The sequence below is a fragment of the Cyprinodon tularosa genome, unplaced genomic scaffold (genome assembly GCF_016077235.1).
Source record: "Cyprinodon tularosa strain WSP-4 unplaced genomic scaffold, ASM1607723v1 ctg112, whole genome shotgun sequence".
Lineage (NCBI taxonomy): Eukaryota > Metazoa > Chordata > Actinopteri > Cyprinodontiformes > Cyprinodontidae > Cyprinodon > Cyprinodon tularosa.
The window spans coordinates 1,012,014-1,033,842 of NW_024037916.1; the positions used below are offsets into that span (position 1 = coordinate 1,012,014).

At 36.8% G+C, this 21,829-nt stretch overlaps 1 protein-coding gene across 3 annotated transcripts; it reads left to right on the top strand.

Moving 5' to 3' along the window:
• The first annotated feature begins 236 nt into the window (after positions 1–236).
• On the top strand, positions 237–20,587 carry ptgs1 (prostaglandin-endoperoxide synthase 1). Of its 3 annotated transcripts, none has more exons than XM_038300113.1 (11): positions 237–463; positions 4,509–4,586; positions 9,927–10,043; positions 10,145–10,285; positions 12,868–13,011; positions 13,082–13,260; positions 13,373–13,456; positions 15,361–15,607; positions 16,438–16,724; positions 18,917–19,064; positions 20,079–20,587. In XM_038300113.1, the coding sequence occupies exons 2-11, from the start codon at positions 4,538–4,540 to the stop codon at positions 20,426–20,428; spliced, it is 1,746 nt and encodes a 581-aa protein (XP_038156041.1). In that variant the 5' UTR covers positions 237–463; positions 4,509–4,537; the 3' UTR covers positions 20,429–20,587. The 3 variants fall into 3 exon arrangements, with proteins under 3 accessions (XP_038156041.1, XP_038156027.1, XP_038156031.1); XM_038300099.1 differs by lacking the exon at positions 237–463 and adding an exon at positions 1,574–1,945 and having other exon boundaries at positions 4,503–4,586; XM_038300103.1 differs by lacking the exon at positions 237–463 and adding an exon at positions 3,727–4,383.
• The last annotated feature ends 1,242 nt before the right edge of the window (positions 20,588–21,829 follow it).

Here is a 21,829-nt window from a genome sequence, read left to right on the forward strand (position 1 = left end):
AGAGATCAGCTTCCTACTTAATCTGGTAACAAGGTCCAGAGGGAAAATGACTTCCTTCCAACTCACCTGCAAAGACCCGCAGCAATCAGGACTAAACTTGTTCCTAATCTAAAAAAAACAAAAAGAAATCCAGTCGGTCAGCAGACGTACAGCCCACCACCACTCACCCAGCCTCCACCAACACCTCCTCCCTCATCAGCCTGGCTCTGAGTGGAAGTGTTTCAGCTGTCACTTTAAATAGGCTCAGCAGTGGGACTATTGAAGCGGGACTCGTGTGTTTAGTTTGATGCCATCTGCAATATCCTGAGGCTCTGTTGATCCCCATGACTCTGAGTTTAGAGCAGCTGTTGGTTAGTGTCGTGGAAAGGTAAATGTTGCTGAGAATCAACCTGGAGATGGTTGGAAGTCAAATGGGAGCAATGAAAATCCTCCAAGATTATTTGTGGACTGTGCAAAAACAAATGTGAGTACAGTGCTGAAAGCAGAAAAATAAGCCCCAAGTGTATAGAGTTTGCTTTGTAGTTTATTCTTTCAACTGTCATCATTTAGGATGTAAACAATTAAATCCTGATGGCATCTACTCTAGAATCAGGTTGCTTAAATTAATTTTTTTCTCTGTAAAATTCTTCTTAGCGCACGGAAGGATATCTAAGTCTGCATCTACAGGTTGTTAGCACCAACTTCTACAGTAGGACCATCTCTGCTCTTCATGCTGCAGTTTTCACAGCATAAATAGTCTTTTTGCTGTGGCTACTTAGAAATAGCAGAACTAGATTAAAAACAAGAGATATACAAATACTTTCTGCTGTCACAGCAGTGTGCATAAAACCTGAGCCCTTTATAAAAGGAGTTGGGGATCACAGAGTGTGTAAGGGACAAAGAATCCATGTATAGTAGATCTGTCTTATGTCACTCTAAAATAACTAGGGCTGGGCAATCAATTGCAATTGCAATATAATGGCAATATGTGCAATTATATGGTTAAAGTGGGTTTGCAACCACACAAAAGGGAACAAAGGGATGCAACTAGCATGCAAATTCATGCATGCAAGTAGAATTTTGAACTTTTTCACACCGAAGTTGCAGTCAAGCCTTGCAATGACTGGCTCTGGACAGGCATGCTTTCACAGTCATGAAAATACCTAAAACCTGCAGAGAAACATTTACATGACTGTGGCTAATGTTAAGGCAAATGAAATTGCAACTGCAATAATGGTTCAAAATGACCACAAGTTAATTTTTTTGGAAAAATCGTTCAGTTCTGATGCCTGCCATACCTATATGTCTCTAAATTGTTGAACTACTTACAGTACTTACAAGTATCTCGGCACAAAAACCTCCTGTCTAAGTCTGAGCTTGAAGTTGGGTTGCAAACGTTCTTGCTGAAGTAATTTGATCTGACTTAGAATAGTAACATTATTCATATAGCTTTAAGTACATTTTAAGTGTTTGGATTAGACCACCAGCTGACTCCAGAAGAGGTCTGTCCTCTCTCACCATCATCTGCAATGTCCACCAGGTTTAAACAATAATGTTGTAAGGACTCTCCAGTGTGTGGCTCTGTCAGAAACTCCATCTGAGATAACACACGATGCCTGTGCGCCTGTCCCTGCCCTATCAGTCTGATTGGATGGCTTTACAACTGAACAGGAAGTCTGCTAATCTGTAACCCGAACCAGGGAAAGGAAGGAAAAAGGAACCAGCCTCCAGTGCTTTCACCCATCATATTAATCACCCGAGTCGGACTGAGCCTCATTTACAAAGGGGAGCATGGCTTAACTAAACATCTTCTCCATAAAATAAATGCTTCCAGGTTACTCCCCGCTGCAGGTTTCATTCAAAGGAGCATCTGATTCCAATTACAAGGAATGCTATAGGAAGCAGCGGGCCTCGTCAAAAAAAAAAACCATGGCAACGGTAGAGGAGCTCAGTACCGAAATGAGCATCGCATCACAGGTACTCGTAAGGCGGGAAACGTTTATTTGATAAATTAGATCCTGATGCGTTTCGTATCAGTTATATGTACTGTAACTGAGAGAAATGTTGGTCAGTATTCTGATGCCCAGATAGGAAAGGTGTACGGAAACTGCTTTTAACACAAAAAAACAGATTTTTTTATTTTTTTAATTAATCAAGAAAGTCAAACAAGGCTTACTGTATCTTCGGAAGAACATGGTTTACTTTGGAAACACCATGCATTTCTTTTGACCACCATGTTGCAGGGATGTTCATTCTTCATTGACCAGCTGTCTTCCAATTACTGACCACCAAAGAACAACATGGTGAATGACGATCAGGAGACATTAGGAAAACAGTAGTGTTGCTTCTGCCTGATCAGGTTCTCTTTCATAGATAGTTTGTCAAACTGATTATTTCCTTAAAAAAAAAAAAAAAAAAAAAAAAACAATACAAACCTACAGTACTAAGAAGCCTGTGTTTTAAAATGTATTTATCTGTTAAAAGTGCCTCAATTTGAATAATCAGTAAATTTAATTTTTTGTGGTTTTTTAACTTCCCATGAAAACACAGGAACAAATTGCACCTGTAACAACAATAATTTAGGACTTTATTTTCACATTAAAATAACTAAATGCTCAGACCCCATTCAACAAGCAGATCTGGATGTTGTTGTTGCTTTTCAGGATAACTCCCTTCTTTTTTTCATGGATTTGGTTTTACAGCAGCTTCGTGTTTTTCATATGATGTTATTGGCACAATGATAAAAACTTTTAATTGTTGTTGCAACATTGTGCTCAATAAAAAAAAAAAAAAAACAGGACTACTTTTAAGCTGTAATAAAAACAAGGTGGGGTAAAAAGTGTATACTGAGATTAATATGAAGAGGCTAAAAATATGTTCAATCCAACAAAATCAGATTGTTACGTTATTGTGGAGCGTTTCTAAATAAGTGTTACCGGTAAGTCTATATCAGGTTTGTTTCGAAGGATCAGCATTTAAGAAACCTGAAATCTTATTTTGATGAAAATACTTGAGATGTGCACATTATTTAATCTCATTAGTGGGATTGCAAGCTTGTGTATCATTCCAAAGTACTTTTTGGAATTATCATCGGCAGTAAGCCCCTTACAAATACTAAATATGAACGTTTCATAGTGTTTTTTTCTTGTTTAGAAACATCTTTAAATACATCTATTTAAAGACTGTATCGTTTTGTAACAAATAAGGTACAGTATTTTCTCCTTATTAAAAACTTTTTTGTAATTTGAATCATTCTGAAAACAAAAATAACTGTATATCACCGAAAAATAAAAATTCATAGCAAACCATAATATTTTTGGAATCATGCTTTGGTAATTACTGACTTTACTGAGTAAAAACAAGTCATTAAATCTTTAGTAACCACTCACTTCAACAACGGGTGCTATTTAAATGACCAGTAGGGGGAGACAAAGCTTTTTATGCCTATTCCTAACCGATCATATATATAACTATATAAATGATGTTTGTTCCAGATATCCGATAGGGGGCGCTGTTGAGAGCCATTTATTTTGGCAGTTAAACAAAGATGGGACAGGCTATTATTTTCTCTCAAGGACGTTCCCTTCTGAAGCATTAAAACCAAACATTAAATCAGAAATAATAAAATATATATTGAATAAACTCATCAAGCTAAAATGATTCAAAACCTTTAAATTATTATGAAATCATAAAATGCTTTTCAGGCTCAGGTACTTGGAAAAAGCTCATGCCAGTTGCAACAGCTGACTCGGTTAACTTCTTTCAAATTGAATTTTTTTGTAACAATAGTCTTCATAATCCAGAACATCTCAGAGTAGCAAAGTCAAATGCAGAGTCAAAAGGTGTTGCAACCATCCCCAGCCTGATTCAATGTGTGCATGATTGTTTGTCCTGCATTGCCTGTGAAGGTCACCTAAACCCGAACCCTCATCGCCAGGTACTTGGAACTGTTCAAAGTCTCCAGTACAAGTCTCCCCCTCAAGTTTGTGATACTAACTTTTTTTTTTTTTCTGATATTCAGTATTTGTTAGAAAACTACACAGAGTAACTTATAACAGGTCCATCTTGCAGCAGTGTCATACAAACTGCTTGTTTTTAGAAAACTTTGCTCCCATTTGATCTCATTAATCTGTATTGATTAGTTTACCTTCTCAACAGGGAGAAAAAAAATTACCTTTTAACACACGTTTAAAAATCTGAATTCAAAGAACCTGCTTTAGGTTGTCTCTTTAGCTTTCTAAATAGAGGAAGTGGAAGGCGTTTTGTGACCTCCCACTCTCGGTTTGATAAAGCCAGTGAGAATAACAGACAGATGGAGGAAAGCAGTCTTCCTCTATTTCTCAGAATAACACTGCCTGTGAACCAATATCTTCAGAACACACAATTTCATTCAAGCCATGAGAGGTGAGTCCTGAGAATACAACCGTACTTTATTTGGGTCCAGGAAATATTTTTATAAGATGCTTTTTTTATGTAATGTGAGATATGAGAGGGTAAAATGTATAATTTAATTTGTATTGCTTTCACAGGGTTTAGTCTCTTTTCCATCTTGGTGGTTATGATGCTGCCCAGGAGCTCGTCCTCAGGTGCCGCTGACATAAGAGCTGGTGAGCAGGTTTAATATGACTAATATCACAAAATTTGATCTAATTTCTTGGCGGAAAAAAAGTAAATCCAAACTTGACTGGCCAAATATATATCTCCTAAAAGTAAGATCATCTGTGTATGTCAACCTTAGCTGCATCAAGGTAAAGCAGTGACCCTACAGTAAGTCTTTAAAATTGGTTTGAAGGACTTCAGTTCACTCTTCTCTTTTGTTTACTGTTTATATTTAGCCACACTGGAAGATTTCCTGAACATGTTTGAGGTTATCTCAATTCATTAAATTTTTCAATTCAGTTTATTTACATAGTGCCAATTCACAACACATGTCCTCTCAAGGCACTTTACAGTTCATCAGATCATACAGTCACATTGATTCAAAGTTTGCTATCTAAGGAAAACCAGTTGATTGCATTGACTCATTGACTCAAATGCAATCTCTCACACTAAGCATGCTTGTAGTGGGTGTGCACACACCCCCACCCCCACCAAATTGGATAATTAACATGGCTCCAAACTTAAGTAATGAGTTTTGCCTTGATGCAAAAGTTGCTTTTCATTTGTGTTTGTGACATCAATGAGCATCTAGGAGGCTTCACCATCATTCCTTGATTCCTCCTCTGATGTCTCATGGCTGTAACTTAGCTTAACTGGGTCCAAAAGGCTTATAAATGTAAGAATTGAGAAGCAATAAGAATGTTGTAAGATTTTGTTCTTTAATTCATTTAGGAAGGTTTATTATGTTGTTTTTGAGATTATTCACCCTACTTCGTGTTGTCTGACAAGTTTTAAATAGTTGATTTCTTGATTCGAGTCCTGTTGAACTAATCAAGTCTTGATAAGTTTGGTCAAATTAGTCCTTAAGATGTGATTTACTACAATTCATGGATCTAACAAGGAACCAATTGCATTTTGACATCAGGAAAGGTTAGTTTGAAGGTTAGTATACATTTTTGATATTGTTCTCTGTTATCAACATTAGTTTTAGACAATAGAGAAAAATCAGAAGTAATATTTAAGAATGCAATTTGTAAGATGATTACATAAAAGATTGAATCAGAGCTGCAGTTTCCTTTTATCAACATCTTGAAGATAGTTTGTCGGTTGGTTTAAAATTACACAATTAATGTTGCTAAAGTCATTAGTCTAGCAGTCTGTTCAACTACTTCTTGTCTCATTCGACCATATTGGTTTGGTCTTATTACACAATATACCACAGCAAGTAAAAATTTAAATAATGAGCTGCAAACCGTAAATGTTTTTCAAAATAAAAGTGGATCTCACCGTAGAGACCAACAATAACGGGACTGCAGCTGTGCACATGCATGCATAAAGAAACAAGACACACGTTCTGCAAAGAAATACCATTACAGAGTTTGTGTCACAGTGCAAAGGCAGGTTTAGACTAAGAATACAATAACAAGAAATAAATACTGCACATGCATAAATTAATTCAATGACACAATAACTTTTAACTTAAAAAAGTTATGTATTTCTTTCTCTTTCATTAAAAACATGCACATTCTTGTTTAAGGGGCCTGAGTGTTATCTAAGCAGCTTGTAAGGAAAAAAAGATAGCAATGTAAAGGCTAATTATCACACTTAACGCCTGTAAGTGGGCAGGACAGGAAACCCCAATATAGAAATTGTTAAAGATATGTGGAAGTGGTTAGACTGTGTGATTTAGACTTAACTAGCTCAGCCACTTCCCACCAAAATAAATGTGTTCTGCAGAGAGCCATCAGCTTAACGACAAACTGTGTAACGTATCGCTTGTCCTGGGTTGTTTTAAGTGAGTTCATGGGGCAGGTTTAATGTGCTGTGGGTATTTTTATTTCTTGCCAATCCCACATCTGTTAACAAGCAAAAGCCACAGTGAAGGTTGAGCATCACCTTGCTGTTGTTTTAACAGAAAACCACAAGAGTTTATCTGATTTCTGAGTGCGTTTAAGAGCATCTCTAGCTGTCTGTTGCACTGGTGTCAGAACTTGGTTTCAACATTTCAACAACTCATTACTCTGTCAGGCTGTCACGTGAGCTTAACCTGAAACTTCTGAAGGCAGGCTGGAAATGAGGAACACTGGGGTGAAGAAGTGTGAAGAGAAGGACTAGCATTAGACATGTTCGAACTGCTTTGACTTCTCATCAAAAACAGATAATAAATAAATACATAGAGCAACTTTCTGTGACTCCAGATGTGAGACCCCAATATGTGACATTTTGGCAAATATTTTTAGGTCTTAAGTACGACTTTTCATACATCCCCATTTCTGGTTCATATAGTTTTGAAAACTATGCATACTAAGGGATGCGAGGAGACACATAGGTTGGAATCCCACTTTTGGGTCTTTCTGCATGAAATTAGCATGTTCTACTTGAGCATGCATGGGTTCTCTTTAAGCCCTTAGGCCTGAATGCATGCAAGGATGCAACTACCTACTTTCTACAAGGTATGTAGACACAAAAAACTCCCAACAGTTTTTTTTTAATGTTAACATGTATATATCTTGTTCTTTTATAAAATCATTTAATTAAAATGCTGTTATCAAAGACCTTCTGTAGACATTCTCTGTTCCTCTTCCCTTATCTGAAGCTCTCTGCTTCACATTCTCCTCCATGTGATGAAATTGCAGTCGTCCTACAATAGCTTTACCAACATAACTCAGTGAATAGGTGGTCAGCAGAAATTCAAAGCATTTGGGGAATCTAGGTTTTTGTCACTTCATTAGTTTCCTTCTTGCAGTTCTTTACATAAATGATACTCAAAAATGAATATTGATATTAAGGCTGTTCCCATACTTTCACCTAACATTAGACCAACTGTTCTTCACCACGTCTCTCCTGATTCTTTCTTTCTCTTGCTCTCTTCCTTCTCACAATGACGTCAGTTTTGTGTTAAGAATTTTTTTTTAATACAGCAAATAAACAATATATAATAAGAAATAAATTTGACTTGGGACATCAGTTATTTATTGGATTCTGCATGTTTGAGCAGAGTTATCAGATAGATCACAAAGCTGAGATGTTATATATAAACGAACGTATTTAAATCAAGTGTATAACTTACAAGTTCTATATCTGTTCTAAATGTTTCTATTTAGTTATAGTTGAGGATATGATATTCATACTGCTTTATGCATTACTGGATGTCCCGGACTTATTGGAAAAAATAATTGGGTTTAGAATACAAGCTTTTTTTGGGGCTTTTTTAAATAATTCTGTCACTATCTGTGGATTTAGCTTAAACTTATATAGTTTAAACGGGTGATATGTTTAATTTTAGCTAGTATGGGTAGCTTGTACCAAGCTCACCTCGTTTAATAGCACATGAGGTTTTATCATGGCTGATAGAAAGGGGAACAGCTGCACAAGCTTTTGCAAATGTCCCCATTAACATGACACAGAACACATGTTAGTATTTCAAATGTTTATTCATTAGATTTTGCCTGAATATGATGCGGTTTAACGGGTTACAGCAGAGAAAGCAGGTTTATGTGTGTGCATGCATGCATGCATGTGTCAGTGCCCATACCTTTTTAACAAATCAGTTTTATATGCTGAGGAAGACACAGTAAATGGTATCATTATACAAAATATACTAAAATAAAAAAATAAAAAAAGATTAGGTAATTATATTGTTAAATGCAATTATATAGCTGGATAACAGGGTGTTATTGGCAGTTTTATAGTTAAATATACAACATTTTCCATAGTTGTGGTTTTTCAACAGGGCTTTTTTTTAATGTAAATTTTACATAATAAATACAAGTACTGAAAACTGACAAATTAAAATGAGTGATTTCATTTTCCTAAGCCAGTGAAAGTTTGTTTGAATCTTTGTCACGTGCATGTAAACTCTATTCCTCCAGTCAAAAATATCACTGGCATTTGATTAAAAAACATTCCACATAACACAATGAATAGAATAGAATTCAACTTTGTCATATCACTGTGACAAGTACAAAGCAAAGCAGCAGCAAAATGTAGTTAATGTATTATTGTTATTGTATATGTAGTTGTCTATTCAGAAATGCTGTACAGGATATACATATTTATTTACATGTGTACAGAGACTGTGTATGTATTGACTATAAATGGTATATATAAAAAGAGAGTAATTTTAAGAGGCTATAAAAAAATGAAACTATATACAGATTATACAGGAAAGTTAGGATCTATGTATTATCTATGTATTAGTGGGATTATAATACAGGATAAATAATGACAGATAATAGCAGATGAAAGATTGCAGATTTTATACAGCTATAGTTGAGAAATACGTGTAAATGGTGTTGGACCTATTGATGTGTGTGTGAGGACAGTCCATATGTTTTAGACAGTCCTTATAGTCGGTGTCAGCAGGCGTTCAGGAGCCAGCTTAAAGCTAAATTTTTCAGCAATTTCCAAAAATTCTTTGAGATAAAGCCAAGGATGAGGGAGGTCTTGTTGGTCTCTGTCTCCATCTGCCGATATGCTCATACCTGTGTCCGACCTTTCAGACATTTCAATATATTTTTCTAAATCCAACATTATAGCATGGCATAGACAATTAATGCTTGCAGTTTGAAGAACACCTGCTTGCTGCTGATGATTTCCTTTAGCTAACCAATAAGTTAGCTAACCAGTAAAGCACATTCAAATGAAATGACTTTTAATTAAAACCACTTATCATTCATTGAACAGTATGTAATAATTTCATATTTAAAGTACTTTCAGACATTTGAACTCTGAATGTGACCTGACTTGTCCTTTAACAGTCAAATGTAATTTCATTGTAAAAAAAAATGTCTGAATAATCCAGACCATCTCGATGTAACAGAGTCAAATGCGAAGTCAAAAGGTGTTGCAAACAATCCCCAGTCTGAATCAGTGCGTGCAAGATTGTTTGTCCTGCAATGCCTTGTGAAGGTCACCCAAACCCAACCTCTCATCAAATGATGGACGGAAGGACAGATGGACGGATGGATGTTACATGACACTAGCGCTACATATAAGCCTTTCTATATGTTGGCTCTTACAGATGCTAGATGGACAGGATTTAGATGTGATCATTTAGTTCCATGAGGTGTAAAAGTTAACGATCCAAATATCCGCCCATTACCTATGATAGCACTTTAGGTCAGAGGTCACAACAGCCCTCATCTCTTCAGAGCTTGACTGCTGCTAGTGTGGAAGGGTAGCCATTTGATTCAGGTCTGCAGGCCAAGTGATACATCTAAAAGCTGTAGAAAATCATCCCTTGAGAACTGTTTTAAGCAATCCTTTTAGTTAACGTTGACAGGACATAGCGTTTTTTTTTTATTACCTCTTATTTGTGCAAACTGTGTGTTGATTTTATTTTTTAGTGAATCCCTGTTGCTACTACCCTTGTCAGAACAGAGGTGTGTGCGTGCGATTCGGCACTGACAGCTACGACTGTGACTGCACCAACACAGGCTTCTATGGAGAAAACTGCACCACTCGTAAGAGCTAACTTCAAATTAAACGATTCCCTGTCTGTACAGCGTATTGAAGCCTTCTCCAAGGGTGCTTTCCCAAGTAAAGGGTTTCCTTTTCTTTATAGCTGAGTTCTGGACCCAAATCCGTATGATGCTGAAGCCCAGCCCTGCAGCGGTTCATTTTCTTCTGACACATTTCCAGTGGTTCTGGAGCATTGTCAACCACTCTTTCCTGCGTGACACCTTCATGAGAATAGTGCTGACTGGTAAGCTAATCCATCAAATGAGTTCTCAGCACATCAAGACTGAGACATTTAAGTTACATTAACTTTCACCAAGATGTGTTTTTTTTTTTTTTCTCATTGTGATTTAAAAACACGTTTTTATTTTTGAGGCAGAGGAAAAACCTGATTCCAAAAAAGAATTACTTAAAACACAGGTTGCTTACATTCAGCCTTTTATTTTGAAAGATCATAAAATACACAGATTTTCAGATGTTGTTCATTCATTAACTCAACTGATCTCAAACTTACTCATACATATTTAGCCCTAAAGTAGGTTGCAAAACTTCTGAGAGTGAAAAGCAAAAACACTCTGAGGTCTGATTGGTTGTATTTTCTTAGGTTGTTTTATGCAAACATCTTCAGTCGTTGTTTTTTCAAATAATTTAACCGTCTTGAAGTCAGATATTGGTCTTGGTGTAGCTAATTTGAGTGCATTTTGAGTTGTGTTCAGTTTTTTTATTTTTTTATTTGGAGGGTTTAGTACTTCCTTTTCTGTTTTCTCTTTATTTCTTGTTTTTCTTATGGTTTCCGAACCTTACTGTATGTTGAGTTGGATTCAGTTTATAGCACCATTTACTAATTTGTGGTCTCGGTGTTCAGTTGCTGTTCTGCGATTCATTCACTGTTCAGCCGGTTCCACTGTGCTGAATAGCCTCTTACAAAATATTTGTTGCTTCACTGATCAGTTCTTCTTTGTTGTATGTTGGTTTTGCAGTATATTCTGATTCAGCTTATCAATGATGCTCTGTAATCTAGTTTAGACTTAAGATTTTAGACTTTATATATTTATTTTTTCGATTAAATATCCTTATTTTTGCAGACAAGCCATCTTTTTTTTTCCAACTACAGTCAAGTGAAAATGAACCACCATATGAAGAACCTTCATTAAACACAGGGTGAAACTTTCACATGGGGTTAGCCGCGTACAAACCAGTTGAAGTATTCATCAGAAATTTGATTGTTCAGTGAACCTTCACACTGATAAGGCTGGTAATTTATGATGTCACTTATGTCAAACGTCTGTTGGGTATGTTTTTTCTCTTTTTTTCAGTGTTGAAGCTTGAATACAGGATAAAACATACTCACATGGATTCAGTTGGGTTGGCTCTCAATAACAGACCCCCATGGTTCCAAAAGCACATGTGTAAGGAAAAGCAACTACTTGGGAGTAAATTACCATTAGCAGTGTGCGTATGCATTGTTTGCTTGTGTATATAGGGTTGGGAATTGATAAGATTTTCAGGATTCCGATTCCCTTATCGATTCTCTTATAGATTCTGTGAAACAATGATCTTAGTAAGTGCACGGTGACATTGGTCTACCTTTGCCTGGGACATTCTATTTTTGCCTGCCTCGGAGAAAACAGAAGGCAGTGAACAGGAGCTGCTAGCCTCTGAGCCAGCCAGGCTACCCGTCTCGTCATCTAAATCTAATGGAGAAGGCAACCGTTTAATGAAAAAGCATTACTGTACAATTTCAGGAAATAAACTCATCTCCCCCTGATTTAAATAAACAAGAGTCACCTTTCTCTCACTCCCTTAACTTCGGAGCAACTTCGTGGCATGTTTAATAACCCCAAAGAGTGGCAGGAAATTGGTTTATTTTCAGAAATGGCATATTATCTACTAGGAACCACATTAAGCACAGCCAGTGATATAAAACTTATAACTAACTCGTAGCTTTAGCTTCTGTCCAGAAGCATCAAAAACACGGCATTCGTTAAAATGTATGCCATGTTGTGTGCAGGTGTTTCTGCATGTTGGATGTATTTCCTCCCTTGGATGTAATTACCACTTTGCAATGATTGCAAAGCACATTGTTGAGAATGTTCTCTTCCTTAAAATGAAGCCAACCTTTTGATCGCTTTACTCGATAGGACGCCCCTTGTTTTGTTTGCTTTTCTAGACTTACACCTGGTCACGTCGTACTTGCTTACTGAATGCTGTGTGCGTAACTTGCGTAAAAAACGTGACGTAAGTCATTCTGCCCAGCGCTAGGCTCTGGTGCTGCCTGGAACCGTCAAGAGAATCGTTAAGCGAGCTGCCAAACAGTGCCATGGAATTGGAACACATGGAACCGGTTTTCGATTCCCATCCCTATGTGTATAAGTCTGTTTCTCTTGCTGATCCATGATAACAAGCATCGCAAACCAATAGACGCAAAACAAGTTAGTTGTTAAAAACACTATTTACCTACATAAAACCCAACCCCATAGTGAGTACCTCATGGCTTTAAAAGCAACAATGGGGGGATTTAGTCATTCTAACCCTTAAATTAGATGTTCTAAAACACACAATCGTTTGGTCTAAAGATTTGAAGAACATTTTCTTTCTCTCTAGCATTAGATTAATGATCAACCCTGTAAGTAATTTCAGTCTGTTTTCAAAAATCAACCTTTGGTTTCTTTTGGCCCTGTTGTCTTCCTTTCTGTTATGTTGTTAAGCACCTAAAGCATCAGCTCAGCTTATTTTCACACCTGTGTTTTCAGAATTGGTGTAACAAAAAAAAAAAAGAAAAGGTGTGAGATCCAATTTAAAAAACAAACTAATGCCTTTTTGTTACAGTACGAAACGAACTTATTCCCAGCCCTCCAACCTACAACACCAAGTACGGTTACATCAGTTGGGAATCCTACTATAACCTCTCTTACTACACCCGCCTCCTACCTCCTGTCCCTGAAGACTGCCCGTTGCCAATGGGAACCAAAGGTGAGGCCGTAACATCTTAAGAAAGCTAATTTAGTCCCATGGACATCCTTAACCAAGTATTCTTTCACAGGTAAACCTGTTCTTCCTGATACTAAGGAGGTTAGTGAGAGATTTTTAAAAAGAAGGGAATTCCGACCGGATCCTCAGGGAACCAATCTGATGTTTGCCTTCATGGCTCAACACTTCACCCACCAGTTCTTCAAGGGTCACAAAGTCGAGGCAGGCTTCACCAAGGCTTTGGGACATGGGGTGAGATTCATGAGCTATCTGCTGGTGCAACCAGAAGTTATGTTAAAAGATAAGAGGAGTACGCAGCATAAATATGGGTATGGTGAAACTATGTCCAATTTGTGCCTGATAGGTAGATGCAAGCAACATATATGGAGAAGAACTTGAGAGACAGCATCAGCTTCGACTTCATAAGGATGGAAAGCTAAGATATCAGGTAACACCAGATATGGTTGGGCATGCTATGATCAGGCTTTTGCTTTAGTCAATGAAGCAGCAACTCATGCTTAAAAAAAAAAAAATGTTTTTCCCACTGCTTATTTCCAGAGCTGGCTCGGAGCTCATCTGCCTGGCTCTCTGTTTACTGGATGGGGCCGCCTTTTACAGCTGCTTTTTGTATCTCTGCTTCTGTCTCCTTAAACCCCAGTCAGCCTTGGCAGATAGCCACTCACACTGAGCCTGGTTTTGCTGGAGGTTTCTTCCTGTTAAAAGGGAGTTTTTCCTCTCGACTGTCGCTACAAGCATGCTCCTTAGATAGAAAACTTTGAATCAATTTGACTGTATGATCTGGTTGAACTGTGAAGTGCCTTGATATGACATGTGTTTTGAATTGGAGCTATATAAATAAACTGAATTGAATTGAATTAAAGTGGAACCTTCTTTTTGGGGAGGAGAACTCTGTTAAAGTAATCCTGAAGGTTATTAAAAAGTGGTCAGAGAGGACAGGGTTGTGAGGTAATACTGTTATTTATTCACATTCTATGCCATATATCAGCACAAGATCCAAAGTATGAAGATGAGCATTTGTGGGACTTTTCACATTTTGAACAAAGCCAATTGTGTCTAAGATAGCATTAAAGGCTGCTCTTCGGCTATCCCCTTCAATGTCAGCATGGATGTTAAAATCTCCCAATCCCCAATCTCCCACAATCTCCCTCCTCGCCCAGAACTTCTGGGTATGTGAAAATTTAAATAGCTTGAAGGAATTGCTTCATTTATGCTCACTTAATCCTCTTGCTGCAGTCAGGTTTCTGTAAGGCAACATAAATCAATGTGATTATCACAAATCAAGTCATCAACTAACGGACTTTCAGAGGAAAGAGATCTTATGTTAAACAGACCACATTTAATCGTTTTAACTTTTTCACCAATTGGAGTTATTTTAATTTTAGTAAGATTATCATGATTTGCTCCTTTGGGAATCTTTGCTAATTTATTCGATTTTGGTCGTGGGCAAGACACTGTCTGGATGGAGTAAAGAGTGGGTAACAGTAGAGAAGCTGTAGAGATGTGTGTTAAACTACAACTCTGCTTCCTGGTCTGCACCCTGGGTGGTCAGTGTTTTGGAGGACTAATAAATTTGGCCAGGTTACTAGAAAGAAGAGCTGCACCATCCAAAGTGGGATGGATGCCGTCTCTCCGAATCAGACCAGGCTTTCCCCAAAAGAATTGCCAATTATTAATGTATATATATATATATATATATATATATATATATATATATATATATATATATATATATATATATATAATATATATATATATATATATATATATATATATATATATATATATATATATATATATATATATATATATATATATATATATATATATATATATATATATATATATATATATATACTTTTTTCTGTGCTGCCCGGTACCGGTCCGCGGCCCGGTGGTTGGGGACCGCTGTGCTAGAAGACACTGCATTGTAGCGTACTTGGCAAAAAGAACTGCTTTTGGTTGACATAATTTTAAACATTCTGTTCATCGATCTGTTGCTGGGATATTCCTTAAAATTTTGTTAAAGGATGTTGAACACAAGAAACCCACATCCTGTTACTTGATAAATTTTGATAATGATGTGGTAAAGTGAAGAGATAAGGGTAATAGCGGCTGAAGAAAGAAACTGCTGGGAGCTAAAATACATGATCTTAACTCTGGTTTTAGGCGGACCTTTTTATCTAAATACCACTATCGCTGAAGATGCTTAACTAGTGAAATGCAACTTTGAGATTTATTGTGACAGGAAAGCTAAGCTAATACAAGAATTGTCACTAAGTTTTGCCAGACTGCCTGAAATAACAGAAATGGCTTATGATCGACTTTCCACAGATGATAAATGGGGAGATGTACCCTCCAAGCGTATCAGAGGTCCCAGTGCACATGGTGTACCCTGAAGGTTTCCCTCCTGAACAACGTCTCGCCATCGGTCAGGAGGTGTTCGGTCTCATACCAGGCCTGACCTTGTATGCCACTATCTGGCTCAGGGAACACAACAGAGTGTGTGAAATCTTGAAGGGTGAACATCCAACCTGGGATGATGAGCAGCTTTTCCAGACCACCAGACTTATTATTATTGGTGAGTATGATGCATACATTTTAAAAACATTAAAATAATTTTTGATTCTTGTTTATCAGTTTCTATTATTGTTTTAATTGTTTTAGATTAAAAGGAAGCCTATTTTAAAAATATGCTTAAAAATATACTTTTTTTTTCATCTTAGTAGTATTAAAAGTTTCCTAAAGAATGTGTTTATTGATTCAATCTGGATGTTTTATGTGTTTGTAGTATGTAGGAGTATATATCTCATGGCCTTGAATGGTTTTCAGATGATGAAAGCACTCCCCCTGCTGGTCAAATTTCCCAAGAGGATTCTTACTAAGAAGGACTGGCTAATATAGATTTAACAAGTTTTCATCATAATTAAGAATAATTCATTCCTTTGAAAACGTCAGAGAGACTAATCTATAGCAGATAATCAGCACAAAATGCAGATTTTAAGCTCACTTTAAATAGTATTAATCCAACCTAATAGGATGTTACGTAGACATGTTCATAATAGTGACCTTAATACCCCCAAAAATGGGGGAAAATAACATGTCTTTGTAGCAAATTAGATTAAATGTTAAAATAAACTGTTTAGTCTGGCTTTGAAAACTAACACACTTTCATTGTTGTTGGTTATATTGTAACTTCATGGCAGCAGAGGCCTTCAGGAAGATCTAATTTTGTCCCAGTATTATGGGATGCAGCCATTCCCCATATTACAGGTCTTAAAAAGTTTTATATAGTCTAAATAATAAATTTCTTCTTTTTTTCAAAAACATTGTTTATCATTAACATCAAGAATATTTATTTGCCCTTTAGTCTGTTCGATCACATAGGCTAACAATGCTTTTAATTCCCAGGTGAGATCATCAATATTATAATAGAGGAGTATGTGCAGCACCTGAGCGGCTACTACCTCAAGCTGAAGTATGACCCCTCCCTGCTCTTTCGTGAGCGCTTCCAGTACACTAATCGCATTGCCCTGGAGTTCTCTCTTCTCTACCACTGGCACCCACTAATGCCGGACAGCTTTCTCATCGATGGGGATGAAATCCCATACTCCCAGTTTTTGTACAACACCTCTATCATGATGCATTATGGCGTGGAAAAGCTGGTCGATGCTTTCTCTCGACAGCCTGCAGGACAGGTAGTGATACAGCAGCTTATCCTAAAAAGTTTTTTTGTTTGTTTTTTTCTGTATACACATTTACATAAAAGTTAAACTAGCAAAAATACTTTAAAATAAAATAATTTTAGAAACACGCAATCTGACCATAGACAGAAGTCATTGTAAAACCAAGCTTCTGCTTTTTGTTCTTAAAAAACAGATCATCAACGTTGAGTTTCTACTGAAAAACATCTTTTGAAATATTTTCTGATGGTATCCCTACTTTCAAAGAACCTCTATCTTTAGATATTATGATCAGGGTCCACATTCAGCCTTCAGTCATTAAACAAGGAAACTAAGTTTCCATTTTTACTTTTAACTAGAAAAACTCTTCGTGTGAAGTAGCTGTGGGCATGATAATTTGCATAATGCATGCACCACACAGTGATCAGAAAACTTAGATAAACAGTAGACAATGTGACAGGAAATCCTATGAATTTGAGAATGTTTGAAAACAGCTAAATAACTTGAAGATGCAGAAATGATGAAGGGAACAAAAGTAGAAGAATATAATAAAGAAATCAACTTAATTTGTAAAAAGCAAGACCAAAAAAATGTGGATTATATTATGACAAAAAATAAGAATTCTCATGAAAAAGCTTCTGAACTTTTTCTGTCTTTTGCTTTATGAATGAGCATCTTCTCTGTAAACCTGGTAGTCTCCATGAGGACACTATAACGGACTGACCAATCAGCCCTCACTGTCCTGTCCTGCACTCTCTTAAACAGTGACCTATAGTTTCACAACCATAAGACCTATTGATGTCATTTGTTGACCGTTCTTTTCAGAACAAATTAGATTTCAAAAGTTCAATCTGAAACACACACAAAGAGAAAAGACAATTAGGAAAAGTTTATTGATACAATTACTTTTGGCGCTCAGACCTCGGCAGGAAACATAGCACCTAATTTTGATAGATATGCATCAACAGGAGCAAAGAGGCCCCCCAGGCCTGAAACTGGTGGTGGAATGGAGATAGATAAAGTTGGTCAGTCTGTAGACTGCTGGTTAGTGAGATGGTCTGCTGAGCTTTATGGGGAGATCCAGTGGACTTTGTGAGCTGATACTAGAGCTTCACTCAGGGACCTGCAAGATTGAAGTCCAGTTGGATAACTCAGATTGAGTGAACCTTTTCATGATGAGCAAGCTTGAAGCGACAGTGGAGAGGAAAAACTCCCACTTGGGAAGAAACCCATGGCAGAACCAGGCTCAACATGGCGGTCTTCTGCAGGACAGGTTAAGATGAGACAGGGAATGCAGTAAAGGCCGGGAGTAATAACACCATAATGAAGCTTTAGTTACGATGGTGGAGGAGGAGCTGGATGCCAGTTGGCTTTCGTGGAAGTGTGATTCAAAGCTGATTGGCTGTGTCGCAGGTGGATGTAGGAGAGCAATTCGTTTCTTCAGTTGAATTTCTGCCTATGCTCTATTTTAAATCCGAAGATAACTCGTTGAATGTCGTCTTTTAGTGGCTTTTGGCTGATTTGCCATATTTCTGTGACTTCCGTATCAATGAGAATCATATTTTCTAAATACAGAGAAAGTAGAGTAAGTAGGACATGTTTGGAAAAGTTTCCTAAAGCTGTGATGGACAATTCCTACATTGAATTACATAGTTGAAATTACAAGTTGAAAACTGGCAAAACTATGCATAAAACCAATTGGAATTTTAAAAGAGACATAAAAGCATGACTTCTAAAGTTATAAACTGAAGAGTGCATGCTCATTTTTAAAAGTTGAATGGTGTTTTTAGCCTAAAATAATGTGGAAAACTTTTTGCAGAATTTGGAAGAATTTTCTATTCCTTTCAATGGGCTAAAAAATCAACATAAAAGCAGAAAATGACAAAAATTTATATATATATATATATATATATATATATATATATATATATATATATATATATATATATATATATATATATATATATATATATATATATATATATATATTTATACATTCATTTGTGTATTTTTTATCAATACCACAACATGTAGCACCATACTCCTAAAGTAATTAGAATTAGAAACTAAGATGAAGTGTGTAGAAGTAGTAAAATGCAGGAAAAACGCCTGACAAGTGAGACAATAACTGCCAGGAAAACAATAAAAGTTATTACGTTCTCACTGATGAAAAATCATATGTAGTTATTTATGGTCTTTTCTTTCAGATAGGCGGGGGCCGCAACATTCACCAAGTGGTGCTCAGAGTGGCAGAAAAGGTCATCACAGACTCAAGAACTGCACGCCTGCAGCCTTTCAATCAGTACAGAAAAAGGTTTAACCTGAAGCCCTACTCATCCTTTTATGAATTGACAGGTAAGCTGGAAAAAAGCAAGCACACACTTGATCATTTCTTTATTCTATTTCTTCACATAGATTAACCCGTAACTGTGACATATGTGGTGCTTCAGGAGTGGCAGCCTCATACTGCCACACTAAGGCGACTGTCCGCCATTACAACTGTGTTATATGGGAGGCTTTTTGTGATTTTGGTTTGGCCAGTTAAAAGGTTGAAAGCAAGTTGCTGATTGCAGGTATTTCTATTGTATGAATTAGCTTAAATTTAACCTACATTATTAAAGGCTTATAGAGCTACTATAGGCTTATAGGATTACAGACATATTATAAAAACAGTATTTTATGGGGACTTAGTGAATCATATTCAAAAGCGGATATTAACTAACTGCTCTTCCCTTTGGAAGCTGGCAAGATAACATTTGAATCTTCCAACTGCCTTGTTCCCTTTGCTTTAAATGTTTCAGTTATTGCTGGTTTAAGCAAGTAGTTATGTTATCTTCCTCCATAATACTAGTCCCACTTAATTGGATGGCATTTTCTCTTGGGGTTCATAATATTTATACACATCAAAATCAATCAAAATACATTAAACTTTAATAGAATATGCATCATAAAAATTGTACTTTCGAATATTTTATGTGCATTCATAGAAATTCCTTTAATTTTAGAGATTTGAATATATCTATGACTATAAATTCTAACAATAACTTATTACAACTATTTTTATTCCCTTTCACAACGGTTTTATCCAGCTCTGTCTTCAATGTTCAAAGTATGAAGTAGCTAACATTTTTTATCTTTACCTGAGAATTGGAGTTCATCAGAAAATAACCATAACTGTAGGAGAGCTGAAATGGCTTGCTTTTATTTATTGGAGGTGCAGTAGAAGGTGCATCTGGTCTGATAATTGCATTTTTAATCTGCTGCCATTACTGAATCAGGATAAGCTGTGACTGGTGTAGAATCTGAAAGCCATATAAAATAAGGTGCACCATATGTTCTTGTATATTTATTTGCATTTCTTGCAAATAGGTGATGAAGAAATCGCTAAAGGGTTAGAGGAACTATATGGAGACATAGATGCCCTGGAATTTTATCCTGCCCTCCTGCTGGAGAAAACACGACCTAACTCCATATTTGGAGAGAGCATGGTGGAGATGGGCGCCCCGTTCTCCCTGAAAGGCTTACTTGGAAACCCCATCAACTCCCCTGAGTACTGGAAGCCTAGTACCTTCGGAGGCCAGACAGGCTTCAACATCATCAAAACGTCCACTCTAAAGAAACTGGTTTGTCTGAACACCAAGTGGTGTCCATACGTGGATTTCCATATCCCACGAAATGAGGAAGAAGCAAAATCGAGGAAGCCATCCACTGAACTTTGAAGACTAACCATCTGCTGAAAAATACTAGTTTTAAGCTAAAGATTCAAAGGCATAGAAATCTGACTAAGACAGATGGGTAGCACTGCACAGAGCCACATGCACTGTGTGATAACATTGGAAAGATAATAAATGCATACAATAATAAAAGTGATATCAAAACCATTTATTGTGATGTTTTATTGGAAAATGTAAGTTCAAGAGCATTGTGTTATTAATAGAAAATAAATAAAGAAGACTCACAACCTTAAAGAAGAACACCTGCTTTTCCATCTTTTGTTGGGATCTGGGACTTCTCCCCTCTGTTTCTGGTTTCTGCTTCCTTCATTCTCCCCAGGTGGCGTCGGAGAGCACCTCTGATCAATTCCAGCTTACCTCAGCTCAATCATAGATGCTACCTGGTTCCCACAAATTACTTCCAAGCAGTACTCCATCGAAGGCCGGTTCTGATCCTCCTATCTCATTCAATCCTTCTGGGAATGGTGCTTGGCCTCCTGACAAGCATGTGACAGGTGGCCTAGTAGTTAGGGCATTTAGCTTGGATCACAGAGGTTCTGAGTTCAAGCCCCACTCCCATGGACTGCCCCTATGGGTCCCTGAGCAAGACCCTTAATCCCCGCACTGCTCTCCGATAAAAGATAAAACGGCAATATTTAATTTGTTAGGTTAGACAGTTACTATCTGACTAATAATTAAAAGTAAAAATAAAATATTTTTTTTTTAAATGATTCTGCTGAGGGTTGGTTGAACAGCAATGTCTGCTTTTCTTTTGTTCATTTTCATATAATTTGTATTATGTCATTTAAACTTTTCTGAAATGGATAAAAGTAATATTATTCCTAGAAAAAAATTTGGTAATGCCCAATGACAATTTTACTTATGAAGATTTAAATTAAATCAACACACCCTTAGACAGATATTGTATTACCCGTGCAGGGATGTGTTGAAGATGTTTTAGTGCAAAAACTGCTTCTCAGCATCAGAACAAGAGCAAACAACTTTGAAGATTTCAGGTAAAGGTATTAATAGAGCGTTAACATCCTGGGTGATCTTTCCACCGTACTGACATGGGCTGAAAGGTCCCTGGAAGAAGCAAACGTTGAGTTGTTCATCATTTCTTTTGCTTTGCGTAATGTCTCTGTGTCATTGCATTGCATCTACACTGATTTCTGTTTAGGTTTATTTCTGTACTATGGATTTAGGTTATTTCTTATTGTTTAGTCTCTGTAAGTTGAGTCTCAAATTGTTTGACTGGTAGGCACCCACACAACAGCTTGTTAACTCTCCGGTGCCTCCTAGTATTCGCTCATCCATTGTTTCCTTGGTGTGAACCTTCATTATTTCATAAGGCGCCTGACACAAAAAACATTCAGTCAACGCTTTGGGTGAAATGATAGTGTTTAT